This window comes from Sturnira hondurensis, unplaced genomic scaffold, assembly GCF_014824575.4.
Source record: "Sturnira hondurensis isolate 20B ecotype Veracruz unplaced genomic scaffold, ASM1482457v3 Scaffold0008782, whole genome shotgun sequence".
Lineage (NCBI taxonomy): Eukaryota > Metazoa > Chordata > Mammalia > Chiroptera > Phyllostomidae > Sturnira > Sturnira hondurensis.
The window spans coordinates 654,383-674,179 of NW_028081413.1; the positions used below are offsets into that span (position 1 = coordinate 654,383).

The 19,797-nt window shown below is 45.8% G+C and overlaps 1 protein-coding gene across 1 annotated transcript in view; it reads left to right on the forward strand.

Moving 5' to 3' along the window:
* Nucleotides 1–14,114, forward strand: part of INO80 (INO80 complex ATPase subunit) — a 131,685-nt gene extending 117,571 nt beyond the window's left edge. The window contains exons 30-36 of the mRNA XM_037056041.1: nucleotides 5,870–6,028; nucleotides 6,668–6,770; nucleotides 7,593–7,681; nucleotides 9,102–9,257; nucleotides 9,503–9,662; nucleotides 10,345–10,560; nucleotides 12,559–14,114. Of these exons, the coding sequence (XP_036911936.1) occupies nucleotides 5,870–6,028; nucleotides 6,668–6,770; nucleotides 7,593–7,681; nucleotides 9,102–9,257; nucleotides 9,503–9,662; nucleotides 10,345–10,560; nucleotides 12,559–12,776 (1,101 nt within the window). The 3' untranslated portion in view covers nucleotides 12,777–14,114. The remainder of the gene's footprint in view (nucleotides 1–5,869; nucleotides 6,029–6,667; nucleotides 6,771–7,592; nucleotides 7,682–9,101; nucleotides 9,258–9,502; nucleotides 9,663–10,344; nucleotides 10,561–12,558) is intronic.
* Nucleotides 14,115–19,797: the final 5,683 nt, after the last annotated feature.

The following is a 19,797-nucleotide window of genomic DNA, read 5'->3' on the forward strand; positions in this document are numbered from 1 at the left end:
GCCCTTAGTCATTGCTGGGCTACGCTTTGTGGATTGACTTGCTTTAATCTTTCCTAATTAAGACAGTTATTCTAATCCTTTCATTGTTACTTGTTTTTCTATAGAATGCCTCACTGAGTTCCATAAGCCTGATTACAAAAGTCGGTGTCTTCTCAGTCCCACTGTGATTGTCTCCTCAATTCCCCAGCCCCACCCTGAATTTAAGTAATGGTTGATTCAATGTTAATTTTATTATCAAATGAGATAACCATACATCTAGTTTGGTTTTTAGTTCTCATTCTTCTTTCAGCTTATTAACTTACACATATTTCATATTCTTTTTCCTTGGTTAAGAAGTTTTCCAAATAGAATCTTACTTTATTCTTTCTCCCTCCTAAAATTCCTCACATCTTTTAATTCATTCAAATGATAAATAACCACTAAATTTGGTGGGGGGCGGGGCATAAAGTTCAATTGCAAACTTATCTCCTTAGGCTTTATTTAATCTTATTTATGAGCTCAAAAGACCCAAGTTGAATCAGGTTTGGTTGCTGCTGAGACTTCCAGGAAAAATGTAAGTGTTAAGGAAGCACCTATGAAATGATTTATAATATAGGACTCCCCATTATGAGTTGGTGCTGAACCATTGCCACAGGCTTGGACAACTAAAAGTTCTATGTTTTAGCCCTGGCTGGTGTAGCTCAGTGGATTGTGCGTGGGCCTATGAACCACACGATCCCCATTCGATTCCCAATCAGGGCATATGCCTGGGTTGCAGGCCAGTTCCCATCAGGGGACTCACAAGAAGCAGCCATACATTGATATTTCTCTCCCTCTCTCCTTCCCTTTCCCTCTAAAGATAAATACATGAAAAATAAAATAAAAGTTCTATGTTTTAGGTTATGACGTTAGCTCTCCTTTTCCACATTTTGGTACGTTAAGCAGGTCATGTTTCCCCCCTAGTCCAATTAGCGGTTTTTCTTTTTTTTAAAGATTTTGTTCATTTATTTTTAGAGAAAGGGGAGGGAGAAAGACAGAGAAACATCAACTGGTTGCCTCTTGCATGCCCCCCCCCAACTGGGGACCCAGTCCGCAACCAAGGCCTGTGCCCTGACTGGGAATCGAGCCAACACTTTTGGTTTGTAAGCCAGTGCTCAATCCACTGAGCCACACCAGCCAGGGCACACTGTTTCCTTTAATTAACTACCTTCTCTTATTGGAAGTTTAAACTGGATTTTCTAGAATTTTGCATATCTTACTGAAGCTCCAAAATTTCCTGTGGTTGGCTTTGCTATGCTCTTCTACAAGTGAAAGCATTGTGCATGTGAAAATCCTAGGTCTGTGGACATTATGGATTAACAGTAAGCTTTCATTATGATGTATTTCTTCAGCAGGCAGTTTGTCATTTTCTCCCCAAGAATTCTATACTAAAACTTGAGGGATTTTACCTCATATAGAAGCAAGACAAAGGGAACACCAGTGGGGGTTCTTAATTAGTAGAGACAAAAGCATTGAAAATGCTGATGCTGCCCTGGCCAGGTTGCTCAGTTGGGTGTGCATCATCCCAAACACCACAGCATCATCCCAAACACCACAAAGTTGTGAGATCAGTTCCTGGTCAGGGCACATACCTAGGTTGCATGGATTCAGTCCCTGATCGGGGCATGTTTTGGGAGGCTACTGAATGATGTATCACATTGATGTTTCACTCTCTCCCTCTTCCTCTTTCTAAAATCAATAAACATATCCTCAGGTGAGGATTAACAAAAAGGAAATGCTGATGCCTTTTGTTCATCTTCACCAGCAGTCTGAATTCTTCAGAGAATAGAAGAATTGCCTCCATTTTTTAATGAAAGAACAAATAAATTATTTAGGAATAGTGTTAAGCAATGGGAAGAGCATCATAGAGAAATAGTTTCAAGAGAGACAAATCACTATTCAGTCTATATTTTTAGACTGATTTTGTTTATTTGTTTTTTAAGATTTTATTTATTTTTAGAGATAGGGGAAGGGAGAAGGAGGGAGAGAAACATCTATCAGTTGCTTCTTGCACACCCCCAACTGGAGACCTGGCCCCAAAGCAAACCAGTGACCTTTCAGTTTGCATGCTGATGCTCAACCCACTGAGCCATATGAGCCAGTATCAGTTGACTAGTATCTATGGGATTCTAGGTTTCACTGATGGATCTTGTTTGTCCTATTTAAAATATCTAGATGGGCAGATATTTTATTTAATTTAAAAAATTTTTTAAATATATTTTATTGATTACAGTTGTTCTATTACCATTACAACCATTACAGTTGTTCTATTCCCCCCTTCATTCCCCTCCACCCTGCACACCCCCTCCCCCACCATTCCCCCCTTTAGTTTATGATCACGTTTCTCAAGTTCATTAGATTCTCTATTTCCCCTACTATTCTTGCCCTCCCCTCTATGATAATTTTCTTCCTACTGTCTATGCTATTTTCTGTACCTTCTCCCCCCTTCTCCTCCCACTCCCCTGTTGCTAACCCTCCATGTGATCTTCATTTCTGTGGTTCTGCTCCTGATCTAGCTGTCCTCTTAGTTTGCTTTTGTTTTAGGTGTGGTTGTTAATAACTGTGAGTTTGCTGTCCTTTCACTGTTTATATTTTCTTTTTATCTTCTTTTTCTTAGGTAAGTCCCTTTAACATTTCATATAATAAGGGCTTGGTGATGATGAACTCCTTGAATTTGACCTTATCTGAAAAGCACTTTATCTTCCCTTCCATTCTAAATGAAAGCTTTGCTGGATAGAGCAATCTTGGATGTAGGTCTTTGAATTTCATGACTTGGAATACTTCTTTCCAGCCCCTTCTTACCTGTAAGGTCTCTGGAGAAATCCACTGACAGTCTGATGGGAACTCCTTTGTAGGTGACTGTCCCCTTATCTCTTGCTGCTTCTAGGATTCTCTCCTTCATTTTAATCTTGGCTAATGTAATTATGATGTGCCTTGGTGTGTTCCTTCTTGGGTCCAACTTCTTTGGGACTCTCTGAGCTTCCTGGATTTCCTGGAAGTCTATTTCCTTTGCCAGACTGGGGAAGTTCTCCTTTATTATTTGTTCAAATAAGTTTTCCTCTCATGGCTGTTTCTTTTCCCCTTCTGGTACCCCTATAATTTGGATGTTGGAACGTTTAAAGATGTCCTGGAGGTTCCTAAGCCTCTCCTCAGGTTTTGTTTTGTTGTTTTTTGGTTTTTGTTTTTTTTTGAATTCTTGTTTCTTCCTTCTTTTCTGGTTGGATGTTTCGTTCTTCCTTCTGGTCCACTCCATTAATTTGAGGCCCAGTTTCCTTTTCCTCACTATTGGTTTCCTGTGCATTTCCCTTCATTTCAATTAGTTTAGCCTTCATATGTTCCTCTAATTTGTGACTATAACCAACCAGTTCTGTGAGCATCCTGATAAACAGTGTTTTGAACTGTGTGTCTGAGAGGTTCGCTATTTCTTTTTCACCTAGAGTTATCGGCTCTGGGGCTTTGAGTGCTTCTTGAGCCATAGTTTGGACTGTTCATGCCTGTTAGGTATGAGGAGCGGAGCCCTAGGTGTTCTTCGGGGTGGGGCGACCCAGTGACTGGATTGTGACGCTGTGTGTGGGGGCGGGGTCAAAGGAAAGCAATGGCAGCCCCCTCTGTCACCTCCCACTGCTGGGGCTGCGTGGTCCGGCGTGAATGTGCTACCGTGGTCAGCCCGCCACCTTGTGCACTCACTGGGTTCACCCGCCGGGGCCTGGGCAGTCCATCTCACTCGACTCTGCTGGTTTATCTGCGTGCAAATGTGTGACCGTGGTCAGCCTGCCCTGCACCCTCACTGGGTTTGCAATGGGCACTTTCCTGCCCGACCCGCTCTGCTGCTGGCTCCGCCCCCTTATCGGTCCGGTTGAACGGTTTGCTATTGTTGGACTTCCGTATAGTTCAGTTTTCTATTCTTTGCGTCTTTGTTTACTAAACCTTTGTTGTATTCAAATTTGGTTATGGGAGAAGGCACAGTGTTTCCACCTACGCCTCCATCTTGGTGGAAGTTCCCGGGTATTTTAAATAGTGCCCATGAAATAATCAGACAATTATAGAAGATAGTCTGTGATTAAATGGAAACTTGGACCAGGGTAGGAAATGCAAGGTATTGTTAATAGAGCATGTTGTGGGGGAGAGACTTTTAGCACTATTAGCTGAGGCCATTCTCTTTCTAATTTATAAGGTGAAGGAAATGCATAGGGTTTTTGTGAAAGTTTAATGAGATATGTGTACACACTAGTGCCAGACACATTTTAACTGCTCAACAGGTTTTAGCTATTATTATTTCTAATAGAAATTAATGAATAATAGGAAAAGAAGACATTGTTATAGGCAGGAGAAATCAGGGAGGCCTTCCTGAACATGGTAAAGCTTGAACAGAATCTAAAGGACCAACAGAGAAGAGATGAAGAATTCTAGGTCAAAAAACAGCTTGAGCAACAAGTGGTACAAACAAGTGAAATACAAGTGAGCAACACTGAGGGGACCCATCCGACGAAAGGGAAAGGGTGTCTTTGTGTTAGGAAAGAATAGAAATGAAGTTGGCTCAGTGTAGTAGGGCCTGATTATTAAGGGGAGTTTGGACTTGATGTATTATGGCATAGCTGGCGGAGAGGAGAGTAGTCTGGAGTGGTACCCAAAGTGGGCTAAAACATAGGAAGCCCTAGGGAGCTGGTCTGAGAGCATTAGTGAACCAGACATAGGTGGTGAACACCTAGTCCAGAATAGGGACAGGGAGACTATAAAAGGATGGGTTCATTTCTCAAGAAACACTGGCTGGACATGGTGGCTTGATTAAATATAGAGGAGGATACATGAGGGATGAGGGCCATTTTGAACTGGATTCCTTGCCAGGGATCTACTGTAGTGGATGGTGGCCTCACGGCTGAGGACCCTGGAGCCTGTTGATTTTAGGATCACTTATGGGGTGGGGAGGGGGCAGTGTGTTTTGTTGTTGTTGGTATTGTTTAGCAAACTCGAGTAGCTTCCAAGGAACCTTTGGACATGTCTTCCTTAGTATTCAAGGGACAAGAAATTACCCTGTTGGTGGGAGCCTGCAAATTCCTGAAAGCCATATGTGTCTCATATCACAGTGGTCCTAGTGTGAAAGAGGAGGCTCTCCCATTCCTCACATCCCAAGCCTGCCGCTTACTTAGGCTGTGTAATCTTGGGTGAATTCTCTAATTCCTCTGTGCTTCAGTTTCCTTTTCTCTAAAATAGGGTCTTGTGCCCTGGCTGGTGTGGCTCAGTGGATTAAGCACCAGCCTGTAAACCAAAGGGTCATTGGTTCAATTCCCAGGCAGGGCACATGTCTGGGTTGTGGGCCAGGTCCCCAGTAAGGGGTGCCTGAGAGGTTACCACAGATCGATGTTTCTCTCCCTTTCTGTCTCCCTCCCTTCCCTTCTCTCTAAAAATAAATAAATAATTTTTAATTGAAAAAATAAAATGGAGTCTTAATAGTACCTAAATCATAGTGATTATGTGATTTAAGTGTGTAAATACACTAAAAGCACCCAGAACAATGACTGGCAAATAGTAAGCAATAAGTGTTAACTTTTTTTTTTTTAAGTCAATCCACTGAAACACACCAGCCAGGGCTAAGAGTTAACTATTAATATTACTGCTGCTCCATCTTTTTAAATGAAAATTTGGGGGGGAAAGTTCAGAGTATGTCTCTTGCCCAGGGCAAGTGAAGGATTGGTTTGGTTTTGTAATGCACACCTGCTCATCTTTATATTGTAGAAAAAAATACCTGGCATTAAACATTGCAAAGAGATGAGAGGCCGTGTTGCTCTCAGAATTCCTGGTTTTATGCTGAGAGTGCCTCAGCCTTTGCTGTATTCTTGTCCTACCTGTGCAGGTGATTTTTTATGATAGCGACTGGAACCCCACTGTGGACCAACAGGCCATGGACAGAGCCCACCGCCTGGGGCAGACAAAGCAGGTTACTGTGTACCGGCTCATCTGTAAAGGCACCATTGAAGAGCGCATCCTACAGAGAGCCAAGGAGAAGAGTGAGGTAAGCACCAGGCAAAGGAAGTACTACACTGGTGAATGAAATAGTCCAGTCACATTGACTAGACTAAGATTCTTGCCTGTTGTTGTTCTGAAAGGGCTACTTTTTTTTTTTTTTTTTGGATAGAAAATAAAATCAGGAGGTAAAAAGAGGAAGAAAAAGAAACAAAAGATCTGGTCCTACATAGGAGTGATCTCTACTGCCCTGGTTGTTCCTTACTCCTTTTCCACTGCAGTGGTGTTAATGTCTTAGGTGTGGCTATTGCTCTTATGTGGAGAGGACAGTAGTCATGGCCGTGTTCAACATTCTCACACATTCAGGGAAGAAGGGGTAACATCTGAGCTCTCACCCTAGTTCTCTCAGTCTCTAAATTGTATGCCAAATTTGTTAATTTCCAAAGAAATTATTGTTTGGATTTTTTCCCCCATCTTGATTATTATTGGATCTTCAAGCTATCAGTTACCCAAGCGAAGTTCTTAATGTCCTTTCTGCTAGAAATGAATAAGCCAGTAGGATGAATAAAAAAGAAATAAGGGATTGGGGGGCCTCACCAGGAGAGCGAGAAGGATGTTTCTTTCTTTTGGAGATTTGCCAAGATGGAATGGATGCCTAGTTGTGACATTTTAATCTGCTTTTATATAGATTCAGCGGATGGTGATTTCTGGTGGGAACTTCAAACCAGATACTTTGAAACCCAAAGAGGTGGTTAGTCTTCTTCTAGATGATGAAGAATTGGAGAAGAAATGTACGTACCCTAAACCTCTTACGAATGCTCTCTCCTCCCTACAAAAGATGTTTTCCTGGCCCCACACTTCTAAAAAAGGAAGAGGCTCTTGGCTGTGTGCCGGGTGTAGGCAAAGCCAAAGACTGTGTTTGGGGAGAAACATTTTTATGTTAATATCTTATATTAAAACCAAAATAAAGACATGTTATGGATTAGAAGGTAAAATTCACATATATTTTTAACGTAATAGGACTTCAAATAAATTTGCACCAGGAAGGCTATATCCCTAGACTCCTCAGCAGTAATGTATTTACTTTGCTCTGCCTGGAGAAATCTTTTAATGGAGAAGATGGAGAAGCACGCTGCTGTATCATACAAACCATTCTCCCATTTATTTCTGGCTCTTGAGAACAGTGGGTTTCACACTCACTTGGGAGCCTCTGAGGACTTCTGCAGCATCACATCGGAAACTGCAATGGCGCTCCTGTCTTGTGTGCTCACATTTGCCACCACTTTCTAAAAACATTTTGGGATTCAAAAGCACACTTGACCTGTGCAGTGCAGAGCTGTTGAAAGGCTGAAAAAAGGAAAAAGAGTAAAGGCAAGGAAGTGCTTATAATAATTAAACTAAATCATGGTTTGGACCAAAAGCAGCCTGTTAAGAATCCAAGAGCTCGGTTCCTTCTCCAAGTTAGAAAACTACGAGTTGTCTGTCTTGGACAGATAGAAGTGTTGCTTTGGAATATAAATATCAAAGGTTATGGCCACTTCATTTTCAAAGAATGAGGATTATGATTGCCCCAGGTATTTCATCAGAGCTTTTTCTTTTTATTTTCCTGATAGTAAGATTGCGGCAAGAAGAGAAACGGCAGCAGGAAGAAACCAACCGAGTCAAAGAGCGCAAGCGCAAGCGGGAAAAATATGCAGAGAAGGTACCTCAGACTTGGGGTGGCTGACAAGGACTAGAGGGGGGAGCCGGGTGGTACTTACAAAGAGGTTTCAAAGTACATGTCTCATCATCTCGGTTACTGGTTGGTTATCCAGCTCAGCTGCATGTGATACCTAGCAGTTCTGTGCTTCTTGACATTTGGTGAGAAATGCAGCCGTGGTAGACCTGTACTCCCAGCACAAACCCTCCTGTCTGTAGTCACATGTAATTATGGAAACCATTTGTCAGCATGTTACAAAATCATAAGGCTGGTTTGGGTAAGATGGGTGTACATTATTAGATTCCATAGAATCTTAGAAAGAACTTCAGGGGTCATTAGATCCAGCCCTTCCACCATGATTCTGCTAGTGTATCACGGTGTCCTCTACTGTTGGAAAAATAGATCTCTGGCCAGTCTAGTTTTGTATATCTCTTTTTCTCCAATTTATGCCAAGGATTTGAACTGTTTTTGTCTTTCTTTTGACATTTCTGCTTGAGCCCACCAGGCTAACTGCAAAGTAGTTTCCCTACATTTCTCCCTATCTTGCTGTTTCTACTAAAGCACTATGTTAGTAATCCTTATCCCCAGTCCTCATTGACATGTAAATCTGAAGGGAGGCCCTCCAGGCTTGTTCTTACTTCAGGAGTTAGCCCTTTAGTTCTAACTAGGTTCCCAGACTTATTATGCATCCAAGGATTGGTGGTTTAGAACCATTTTACTGCATTCTAGAAGGTATTTTTCCTGGTGGGTTTGCCCTGCCATTGTGTTCACTACTGCCTTTCTCATCTTCCCAGCCCTGGTACAGCCCCCCTTGAATAGGTTAGCCCCCTGAGCTTCAGGCATTTCTGTAGCTCTGGGCCCTCAAGTCTGACAGTTGCATGTGCCCTGTTTCCTTCGACTGTTTGATTTATGTGAAGCATATTGCTTATCTAGCCACATGTTAAAGTTTGTTGTTTTAAGTGGAGGTCAGCTTCTTCCCCTTACCCACACTCGTTTTGAACCTGATGTCCAGCCATATGGCTTTAATGGTCAGCAGCCTAGAAGCCTGTGTATATTATATGCTCATCTTCCAGTAGATACAGTGATTCTGTTTTAAAGTCCACACCCTCGATTGTACCTTCTGCTAAGCAGAACTATTACCAGCCTGAAGAATGACCCTGGTCCATACTATAGTTACAAACCTGAGAAATCCCAGGAATGAGGGATCATGTTCCTCCTAGCCTGAGCTGCCATCTCTACCCAGTTCCTCGGATTCTCTTTTATGACTCCATCTTCACATCTCTAACCCATTACTTAATACTGTTTAGTATTGAAATAGCTTTAACACTCAGAAACTTTTATCATTAATTTTGTCTCTGACTCCTATTTTTTTTGGTGCCTAGCTCCATGATTTGTCCATATTTCTTGTTTTGTGTGTTTCCAGAAGAAAAAGGAAGATGAATTGGATGGAAAGCGGAGAAAAGAGGGTGTGAACTTGGTGATCCCATTTGTTCCCTCAGCTGACAACTCCAACCTTTCAGCTGATGGGGACGACTCCTTCATTAGTGTGGACTCAGCCATGCCCAGCCCTTTCAGTGAGGTGAGGCTCCTGTTAGATGCCTTCATCACCGCAGGTGGACTGTTCTGACCTTATAGGCTTTGCTTCTCCTGGAGTCCTCCTGACTTTTAGAAGGGGGTTGCACGTGGAATCCATAAGGAAAAAAGCAAATGAGGACAGGCTGGCTTCTCTGCAGTCAAAGCAGAGTATCACACCCTCATGTAGGTCAAAGGGCCATGGGCTGTGGGCACAACGACTAGTGGTGGTCTCGGTCCTTCCTCCTCTAGATCTCCATCAGCAGCGAGCTGCACACGGGCTCCATTCCCCCAGACGAGAGCAGCAGTGACATGCTGGTCATCGTGGATGACCCAGCCTCTTCAGCCCCTCAGTCTCGAGCTACCAACTCTCCTGCCTCCATAACAGGCTCTGTCTCGGACACCGTGAACGGTAAGTAGTGCTGCTGTTCTGTGTGACTTGGGCCTGGTCCGCTGCCTCAAGAAAAGCATTGGTTTAGACTGAGATAAGGTCCTGATTCCTTCTAGGATATTTAAAAGAAGCATGGCATGGAGCAAAAAGAATTTGTTGGCTCATTCTTTCATTAGCCTTGTCCAAGTGAAAAGGAGAAAAAAGGTTTAAGGAAAGCAAAATGACAACTTTATAAAGCTGCAAACTTCTTTGTTTTCTTTCATACTTCACCCTTATTTTTGCTAGTTTAGTTAGCTTCTCTGGGCCCTTTCTCACTTTGTTCTGTGGGGCCCAGTGTTGCTACTGTTTGAGGAGCTCTAGGTTTAAAACTTGGTGGTCAAAGATGACTCTCTGAGGCATGTGCACATTGTAGAGTGTGGGTGGGCATCGGGCAGCCAGTCCCTGGGGTTCCTTTAGTGATGATCTCATTTGGAGAAGAGATTCAGTAGTAATGGAACCACTCTTGAGGAGTCAGCCTGTTTTAGCTGTCTAGAAGTCCTACTGACTCTTCGTGACTTGGTGGTCCAGCCATTAAATGAGGACACAGATTTCCCTTAAGGTCCTAAAACAGACACCCTTAGAGCCAGCCTTCCCTGTCAGGGAAAGATTCTGTAAACATATGAAGAAATTGACTTTCTTCCTTTTGGCCCATTTGTTTCTGTAGGAATTTCGATTCAGGAAATGCCAGCTGCAGGACGTGGTCACTCAGCCCGAAGCCGAGGCCGCCCTAAAGGTTCAGGAAGCACAGCCAAAGGAACAGGGAAGGGCCGAAGCAGAAAGTCCACCGCAGGCAGTGCTGCCGCAATGGCAGGAGCCAAAGCGGGGGCTGCGGCAGCCTCTGCGGCTGCCTATGCAGCATACGGGTACAACGTGTCTAAAGGTATGGAGGCCCAGGGGGCCATGCTGGCTCCATGCTGGTCAGGCACAATCTGGAGGGTCTGTTGAACACTCTGCCGGGTAGAGCAGGTACGACACCTCCAGGCCAGGGAAGCTCTTTTCAGACCCCGTGTCTGGCTCTGCTTCTATGTTGAACACTCCTGACTCTCCCCTTGTCCTGCGAGGTGGAAGTATCTGTGAAAAGGCAGAGCTGAATGTGTGGACTATACTCCTTTAAAACAGTCAGAATTTTTCCTGCTTTGAGAATTAATGTTTTTTCCGAGACCCGTATTTCAGTAATTATATTTCAGTATTCCAGCAGGCTAGCATATTTGACATTTACCCGGCAGTGTGATCCATCACCTTAGGCACTCAGTGCTGTGTGCCTAGCAGCATAACACAGAGACCCTGCTCTTGAGTGTATGAGAGCAGTGAGAAGGAGAAGCTGTACGTGGGATGTGTTTGACAACAGTACAGGGCAATGTATGCGTACGGAGTGAAAAAAGGGAGAGAGGCCAAATCGTGGTTGTAGATCAGGAGGAACCACGGATCTGAAGACAAAGTAGCCAGACTGTAATTCATAAAGGAGAAGAATGACAGGGGTTTGGACTGGTGACAGAGTGTTGGCGATGCTGAGGCATGTTGGGGGCCACCAAGGAGGTCAGGCTGCATTGAAGAGAAGTAACGGGTGTCCTGGTTAGCGAGACTCGATCTGGTGGGCAGGAGTTTATCAGGGGTGTGACACGGGGCTCTGGAAGGTTTGAGAAGGGAAGTGGCTGTGGTGGCCATGACAGGTGGAGGATAGTTACGGCAATGGAATGTAGGGCATCTGAGCTGGTAGAAAGGGGGCTCCCGTTTACAGACCTGTGGACCCATTTAAAACGTGGGCTTAGTGTTTAGTTCATAGGGCTTTTGTAGCAAGGAAGGGCATATAGAAGAGAGAATGCTCAGTAGGTGTTAGTCACCCCCCTTTCCTGCTTCAGGAGTGTTGGCTTTCACTTATTTGTTCATTCAACAAATGCAAAGATAAGAGCTTAGGCCACTGTTCCTTAACCCTGATCACATCTGTGGAAAACAGCAATCTTGCCAGGATCTCACCCACGGATGGGCAGAAAATGATACTCTTCAGGCTTTCTCCTGGAGACCTGACCTGAGAAGGGGGCTGGAGGGCAAGGGGACAACAAGGAGTAGTTTCAAAAGAACAATCAAAAGTGCTCAATGACTGGAAATGAAATCAAGGGAAGGAACTGCTTCAGGGATTACTTGCAGTTCTGCTGTGAATGAGAAAGGACACATCGGCCCAGCGAGCACTTAGAGGTCTTTTTAGCAAAGTAAAACCAGTACACAAGAAACCATCAAAATACCATTTTAGTGTGCTATCAGATGTAAGTGGATTTGCCTTATACAAGGAAAAAAGAGTTCACTGTTGCCCCGGAAGCCATCACTGAAGACGAGACATTGGAACTGGGTCCTTGAGGTGGCAGGGCCTGGAGAACAGCACCAGGAGAACCGTATGAGTGTGAACACAGGACAGAGTGGGTGGCCTCATGCCCTCTGACCTACCTGGGGACTGGAGATCATCCACTTAAATTACTAAGCAGCTAAAGCACAAGTGGTGTCCCAGGTTGAAAGAAGGAATGTCAGAAAGTACGCAAGTGCCTAGTAAGTTAGAGCTCACCCTCACCCTCGGCTGCCCCACACTGGGTAATGTGTGCTCCAGCCTTGAGCACTAGGGTGCTGTCTTCCTGTCATTACCCTGTTGATGGTGCTGTCATTACCCTGTTGGTGCAGAGACGCCTGAGTAGGTGTATTTCTCTTAAAAATACATCCCTCCTACTGAAAAAAAAAGTTGACAAGAGCAAGCAAATATGCTAAGAAGAGTAGGGAGGGTTCCCCACGTCCTCTCCTCCAGCCCAGACGTCAGTAACCAACCAAGGTCAGGCCCTGAGGCAGCTCAGAAAGGATGGTGTTCACACTCTTGTTTCTTGCTCCATCCCCACAGGAATCTCTGCCAGCAGTCCTCTGCAGACATCTATGGTTCGGCCTGCTGGCCTTGCTGACTTTGGACCTTCAAGCGCCTCTTCTCCCTTGAGTTCCCCTTTGAGCAAAGGAAATAATGTTCCTGGGACTCCCAAGAGCCTCCACTTGACCAGCAGCCTTGCCCCAGACTCCCTGGTCCGGAAACAGGGCAAAGGCACCAACCCCTCTGGAGGACGGTAACCGCCTGGGCCCTCCAGCTTCCTTCAGCCAAACCACGTGCTAGAGTTCTGACCTGCAGATTGTCTTTGGATGACTTGCCCAGTGTGCATCTCACAGGCCAGAAGGCAGAGATGACCAGTTGCAGCAAGTAAAGGACAGGCAGGTGGTCAGTGTGAGCACTTTTATCACCTGTGTCTCAAGAGGAGTGCTCGGAGGTTGCCTGTTGGAAGAAGGCCCAAGGACAGGGATCAGCCCTGTAGCATCTCAGATGAACTTTAGAGCCACGTCTTAAACCTCATACTGAGGAAGGACCATCCACAGACCGCCCCTGTGGATGCTCAGGCACGCTCTCTCCATCCCCATTCTGCTCTTCAGCTCTGGTCATGTCCCTTGCAAAGGCTCCGCAAGTGCTATGAAGAGCCTTCCACAGTGGAAACTTCTTTCAGGGCTGGGATTTCCTATAGGGCTAGGAAGGGAGGAAATCATGTATCTGGCATCCCCAGTCTTTGGGCAGCTCCCCAAGTCTCCAAACCCCATTCGTCAGATGGTCACAGCTAAAGAGAGCAATGAGTGCAAACAAAGGTAGTGACTTGTGAGAGCAACTGACAGCTAGAGGAAGCATGCCTGGAGGCGGTTGTTTTCCTTGCATTTCCTTCCCTGTCCTGCATGGTTCACACCAGAGAACCTCCAGGTTCCACCAGCAACAGTAGCAGCAGCTCCCACCTTGGGACTCCCAGAAGCCAGTAAAGAGACCAGGAGCCACCTCAATCAGCAGGACATCCTCACTGCCCTTCTTATGGACTCCCTTTGCCCTTTCCTGAATGCACAGTCTCCCCACCCTTGCCCTTCAGCCCCCCGCTTGGCTGTATGCACTGTCTGTATTGCACTGAGAAAGGAAGGGACAGCAGGAGTGAGGAGGAGAGGATGGAGAGAGGGCAAGCTCAGCACCGACCCTCCCAGCCCAGCGCCACCTGAGCCTGCTTCCCTCCGAGAGAGGCAAAGGGGTGGCGTGGCATTGGGAGGCGTTCCTGCCTGCCCCCCAGCCTGATGTTCCTGGTGGAGCAGGTGCTTCCGGGCGAGCCAGCCTCTAATTTGCACACCTGAAAATCGCGGAATTGAGTTTAGATAGATTGATTTTTAAACCTTTTTTTGGAGTAGGGGTGGTAGGGGAATCATTTAATTTAAATCATTAAGATTCCTCTGTCCAAACCCAGACTCCTGTGTACAGAAGCTATTTAGAGGGAATCAGAAAAATGCCAAGCCTTTTTTCTCTTTGAATGTGCTGTCTATTTTTATAACTGAACTTGTACATATGTATAAAGAGAGACACATCTTTCTTTTACTAACTGGAGAAAAAAATCTTAAATAAAATGGAGTGAGATAATTTTATGTAAATTGGGGTGTCTGTGGTCTTTACATCGGCCTCTTCATGGAGGCATTGGGGCTCTTGATAGGAGTGGGTGGCAGGATGAGGGGGAGACAGCCCCCTGTCATTTCTGTGGTCAAGCAGGACAGGGGTCTGTGGGTCAAGGATGTTCCTGCAGCGTTTCCTCAGTGGCACCCTTCATGGTGTTTAGGGATGTGCCCAGCATGCCGAAGCCAAGGCCCTTGGGGTGTGGGCTCGTTATGACTCAGGATCTAGACTCCAGAACTTAGGTATGAGCAGCTTGGCCCGTCTACCGCGAGGCAGTTACATGGTGGTGATACTGACAGGCTCTTTCTCCTGACTGCAGGTGGTGGGTTATCCTGGCAGTCTGCAGCGCAGGGTGGGGCAGAAGTAGGTTTACAGTTTTTCGTATGGAAAACAATACAATAGTTAATAAACAGTAATACAAGAATAAACTGTTTCACATACTCAATTGTAAACCTACTTTTGCTCACCCTATATATAAAATCTCCAACTAATAGGAACTTCATGGTCCCAATTACTAAAGCTGTGATGTGTGTGCAAATACATGTGTACAACTCAGGAACCAGCCCATTTGAAGTCCCAGCAGACACTGTGTGTAGGTCATGTAAGCCAGTAGAAATGCAGTAAGTCTTCTGGTGTTGATAGATTCTTAAAAGCTGAAACTTTAAGAAAAGTGAGTGTAAGAAAACCAATTTTACCATAAGTTAATTGATACAAAGGGTCACCAGGTTGATTCTCAGGGCACATGCCTGGGTTGCAGGTAACCACACATTGATGTTTCTCTCCTCACTTCCTTCCCCTCTCTCTAAAAATAAATAAATAAATAAAATCTTGGGAAAAAAATTTCTATAGCAAAAACATCGAATTTATAAAGACCCAAAATATTTTTATATTAAACATTGGAATAAATGTGAGCTGTACATACATTTAATAAAAAGTAAGATACTGGTGGCTGGAAGGTGTCCCAGTACCTCAGGGCACAAGGGAGAGTCAACCCTGAACAGGACACCCTTCTATCAAAGGGCCCACTCACCTCCACACTCACTCAGACTGGGACAGCCTAGGCCACAGGTGGCAAACACAAGGCCTGTGGGCCAAATGCGGTCCTTCATCTTGTTCTATCCAGGCTAGCACCTGTTTCTGCCTGGCAGCAGCACCAAGCTCTTGCTTAACTGTTAAGGAGTAGTTACATTTATAGTCCTAAAATTCCATTCTGCCCTTTGAAGGCAACTGCGAGGCAGATGTGACCCCCGGTGAAAATGAGTTGGACACTCCTGCCCTAGATAGACCCCCCAGTTCGCTNTTGATGTTTCTCTCCTTCTCACTTCCTTCCCCTCTCTCTAAAAATAAATAAATAATAAAATCTTGGGAAAAAAATTTCTATAGCAAAAACATCGAATTTATAAAGACCCAAAATATTTTTATATTAAACATTGGAATAAATGTGAGCTGTACATATATTTAATAAAAAGTAAGATACTGGTGGCTGGAAGGTGTCCCAGTACCTCAGGGCACAAGGGAGAGTCAGCCCTGAACAGGACACCCTTCTATCAAAGGGCCCACTCACCTCCACACTCACTCAGACGGGGACAGCCTAGGCCACAGGTGGCAAACACAAGGCCTGTGGGCCAAATGCGGCCCTTCATCTTGTTCTATCCAGGCTAGCACCTGTTTCTGCCTGGCAGCAGCACCAAGCTCTTGCTTAACTGTTAAGGAGTAGTTACATTTATAGTCCTAAAATTCCATTCTGCCCTTTGAAGGCAACTGCGAGGCAGATGTGACCCCCGGTGAAAATGAGTTGGACACTCCTGCCCTAGATAGACCCCCCAGTTCGCTTCGCCTAATGTGCACTTCTTCGGGATGTGGTGGGAAAACTGTACCCAGAGAAAACCACACAGATGTGGGAGAAGGTGGAAATCACACAGAAACAGTGGCCCCAGCCAGGGATTTTTTTCCTTCCTCAACCTTTTAACAATGACGTTGGAGGACCTGCTGTACTGATGTACTGTGAGAGGAGCTCACAATTCTCAGAGGTAGCCGTACTTGCGAAAATCCGAACGAAAACAGTGAAATACAATAGGTTACTAGGCATTCCAAAGATACCCAGGCTTTGAAAGCAGCTCTCTGATCAGTTGGAAAAAGAGGGAGCTCCCAACCTGGACTGGCAGTTAATGTTTCTCTAAAACACTGACAGCTCTTGCATCACCTTTGAGCAGAGCTCATGCCGTTCCCAAGCTTGCTGGCAGCACGGCCTCCTGAGCCTTGGCTCACCCTGCTCTCCCTGGATCAGGCGAGCTGCTGCTCATCTAGTCACAAGGTTCAGCCTTTGCTTTTTGTTGATCTCAGGCAGCACTGTCAGTTACACCGAGTCTGGTTTGTCTTGCTGGTAAACTTGACCAATGCCGCACACAGAACAGACCAGTGTCAGTTTCCCAATTAACCTTGCCCTATACTCGTCACCGCTGTGGCTTCGTCAACAAGCCCACTAGTATGGGTCCTCTCCACTCATTACTCAACAAGACCCGCAGTGACATTACTGGGCCCTGCCAAGGTCAAGTCTGCCTCTGGGGATCTGACAGCTCTGAGATCCCTGCACAGCTTTGCCCAGAGGCTAGTTCTCTCTCCTGGAAGCACGGAATTTTCCGTGGATCAGAACCTTTCATTCTTCTCTGTCCCCAGACATACTGTACTCCACTCTCACCCATTATCAATCCAATCCCTGAAGAAACAGCTAAACAACCTTAATGTCCTTCCTCACCTGTTACTCCCTTACCTGAGGGTAGAAGGATGGGATTTGAATCTTAAAAGTGAAGGCTTTAAACCCATTGACAACTTGAGTCCTCTTGAAGTTACGACTCATGCCCCGTCTCTCCACCTTTTGAAGACTTGCACATCTCCCACCTGACTAGCTCTCATCTTATGAACCCAGGAAGCCTGTCCCTTAACTTACAAAAAAACGAGGGAGGGTTCCCTCAGGAAGCCTCAGAGCTCAGTCCTAGAGTGCAGGTGTGGGCTGTGTTACAGTGAGGGCCAACCCTTCAGCCAGTGTCACCTTGCCACATGAGCCAGCTCCAGAGTCCTAGATCAGTGGGTTTTAAATCGTGGATCCGTAGGAGCAGCCCTGGAAATGCAGGATCTGGCCTGGGTTCACTGTCCATTTCTGTGCCTGGATGTTTGTTGCAGCACCCAGGACTCTGGGGACCCACTCCTGAGTTTGCTTGGGTCTGTGTGGTCCCGAGGGTTAAGCTGGGCATGGAGGCTGGTAGCCTACACAGAGCATGGAGCTGGGTTTTTCTGTGTAGCCTTGTCCTGGTGTCTGCCAGCATGTTCCATCCAGAAAGCCCCATCACCCGTGTTCTTCACAGCAGATCACCCACGTTAGAAACATTTCCTTAGCTCCTTTATATAACACACTGAGAAGCTTGGGTGCTTGCTGGTCTCTGGAGGTTGAGAGATCCTCGGGTGTGCCACAGAGCTGTTGGGAGTGATGAGCTAAAGGGCCAGGAGCCTCCTGAATGAAATGGAGCCACTCTGCTGTCTCGTACTATCAGATTAGGATTTTGTGTGGAGTTAAACTAAGGGGAAAAAATTGAAACCTCTAATCATCCCTTAAGGCAATGCTTTCCAAATTTTAATATGCATATGAATTACCTTGGAATCTTCTTAGACTGCAGATTCAGTTTCAGACCTTGGGTGAGACCTGAGACTGAATTTCTACTGTATCCCAGGTGATGGCCTTGCTTCTAGTCCTTGGACCACACCTGGAATAACAAGGCCGTAGGGCACGCTCCAGGCCTGTCAGTCGGAATGAGCCCCACTCTGGGTCTGAGTCCACGCCCCCACGCCAGCCAGGCAGCCCTGTGCAGGAAGCACAACTGTATTTTTTTCTGTTACTCAACCGAATCCACCTGATGACAGAAAATGAAATCCTAGCATCTCCAAAAAAATTGGGTCCCATATACATTTTCTCAATTTTCTTTCTTTCTTCTTCTTTTTTTTTCATTTTAAAACTGTCAATTCATGGAGCATTTGGGATCTTGCTCCCCAGTGTATATCATCAGTTTGGCTCAAATAAACACATAAATATAAAAATTTTAAAACCTCAATTCATGATTTTCACCATCGGTCTTCTCCCCTGGGTAGCACCCCTGTTTGATACGTTAGGTGTGAGAAAAGCTCTCTGATCTGAGGCTGTCCCTCTGTCCACTGTGCCCTCCACGAAATGCAGCCTCTTCAATCACTGACATTCGCTGCAGGGTGTGTGATCCCTGAGTCACTGCTTTCTGCTGCATGTGTCTTCTTGTCATGACCAGCAGACTCCTTGGGGTCAGTCTTTTCTCAGCAAATTCCTAAGGCCTCGGCCTCGGGAACACAAGAAACTTGGCTGCCCTCCCAGGCTTCTCCGAGACTGCTGGAATGTGACGAAGCCATGCAATTTGGGAGGCAGCTGTGGTCAGTGCCAGTGGTCCAGTTCAGCCATCTTCAGGATGCACACTCAAACCACTTAGGTGTGGAAGTGTTACAGAACAGACCGGGGTGTGGGGGAGCGGGCGAACAGTAGATTATTACCAAAAAGACCCCTCTTTTTTTCTCTGGGGGTTCCCCCCCCATACTAGGTTCACTTTGCCTGCCGCCAGAGGAAAGATGTCTCTCAATGCCAGAGATTGGTGAAAAGGAAAGGAATTATTTGTTTAAAAGTTATACAGACTTAAAGTAATGACTTAATGTCTTCATTAAAAATACTGAAGTCCTTTAAAGACCCACGGACACACAGTCCTTCCGTCTCCCTCTGCCCAGTCCAGGGGACCTTATCTCAGGAAAAGAAGTAGAAGTCCGTGATTCGGGCTCCTGGCACCATCAACTGTGTTGCCGCCATGATCTCCAGTTAATCCAAAGCCATGTGGCACCTTCTCATGGCCCACCAGCAAGAGTCTTTTCACCCCTTTTCTTCCAGGCAAAGTCTTTCCTGCTGCCGAAGCTGTGGTGATTTCCCATCACAGCTGCCACACCTGGGTTTAAATCCCCATGCCAATCTTCCTCTATACCCCCATTTCCAGCTCCTCCCACAATCAGTTTACCTGCCAGCATTCCTATATCCTTCCAGCTTTACTGGGCTACCATGGTAAGTCTGGGCAGGCGTGGCCCCATGGCGTAGAGCCAGTCATCTCCAAGCTCTAGTGCAGATGCTGTAACCAGGGGAAGCTGCTTCCCAGTTACATCCTGGGTGGAAGTCACTCCCATCCCACTGGCTCAAAGCATGGCCACAGCTACGTAACATGTCCATGAAACCAGTTAAAGGTTATAGATATGTTAAATGACCATGCCAGAGGTTAGCTGCAAAGCTATTGCTATACAGAACAGTTCTCTTTAGATGGGAAGGGAAGGAGAGAGGGAGAGAAACATCAATGTGTGGTTGCCTCTCATGCGTCCCCTGCTGGGAAATGGCCTGCAACCCAGCATGTGCCCTGACTGGGAATCGAACCGCAATCCTCTGGGTCACAGGCCTGTGGTCAATCCACTGAGCTATACCAGCCGGGGCCAGAACAGTTCTCAATGGCCCTGCTCCATGTGTCCCATCCCCCAGCTCAGACTGGTGGAGGTGAGGACATCCTGTATTTATTTTTCTAATAT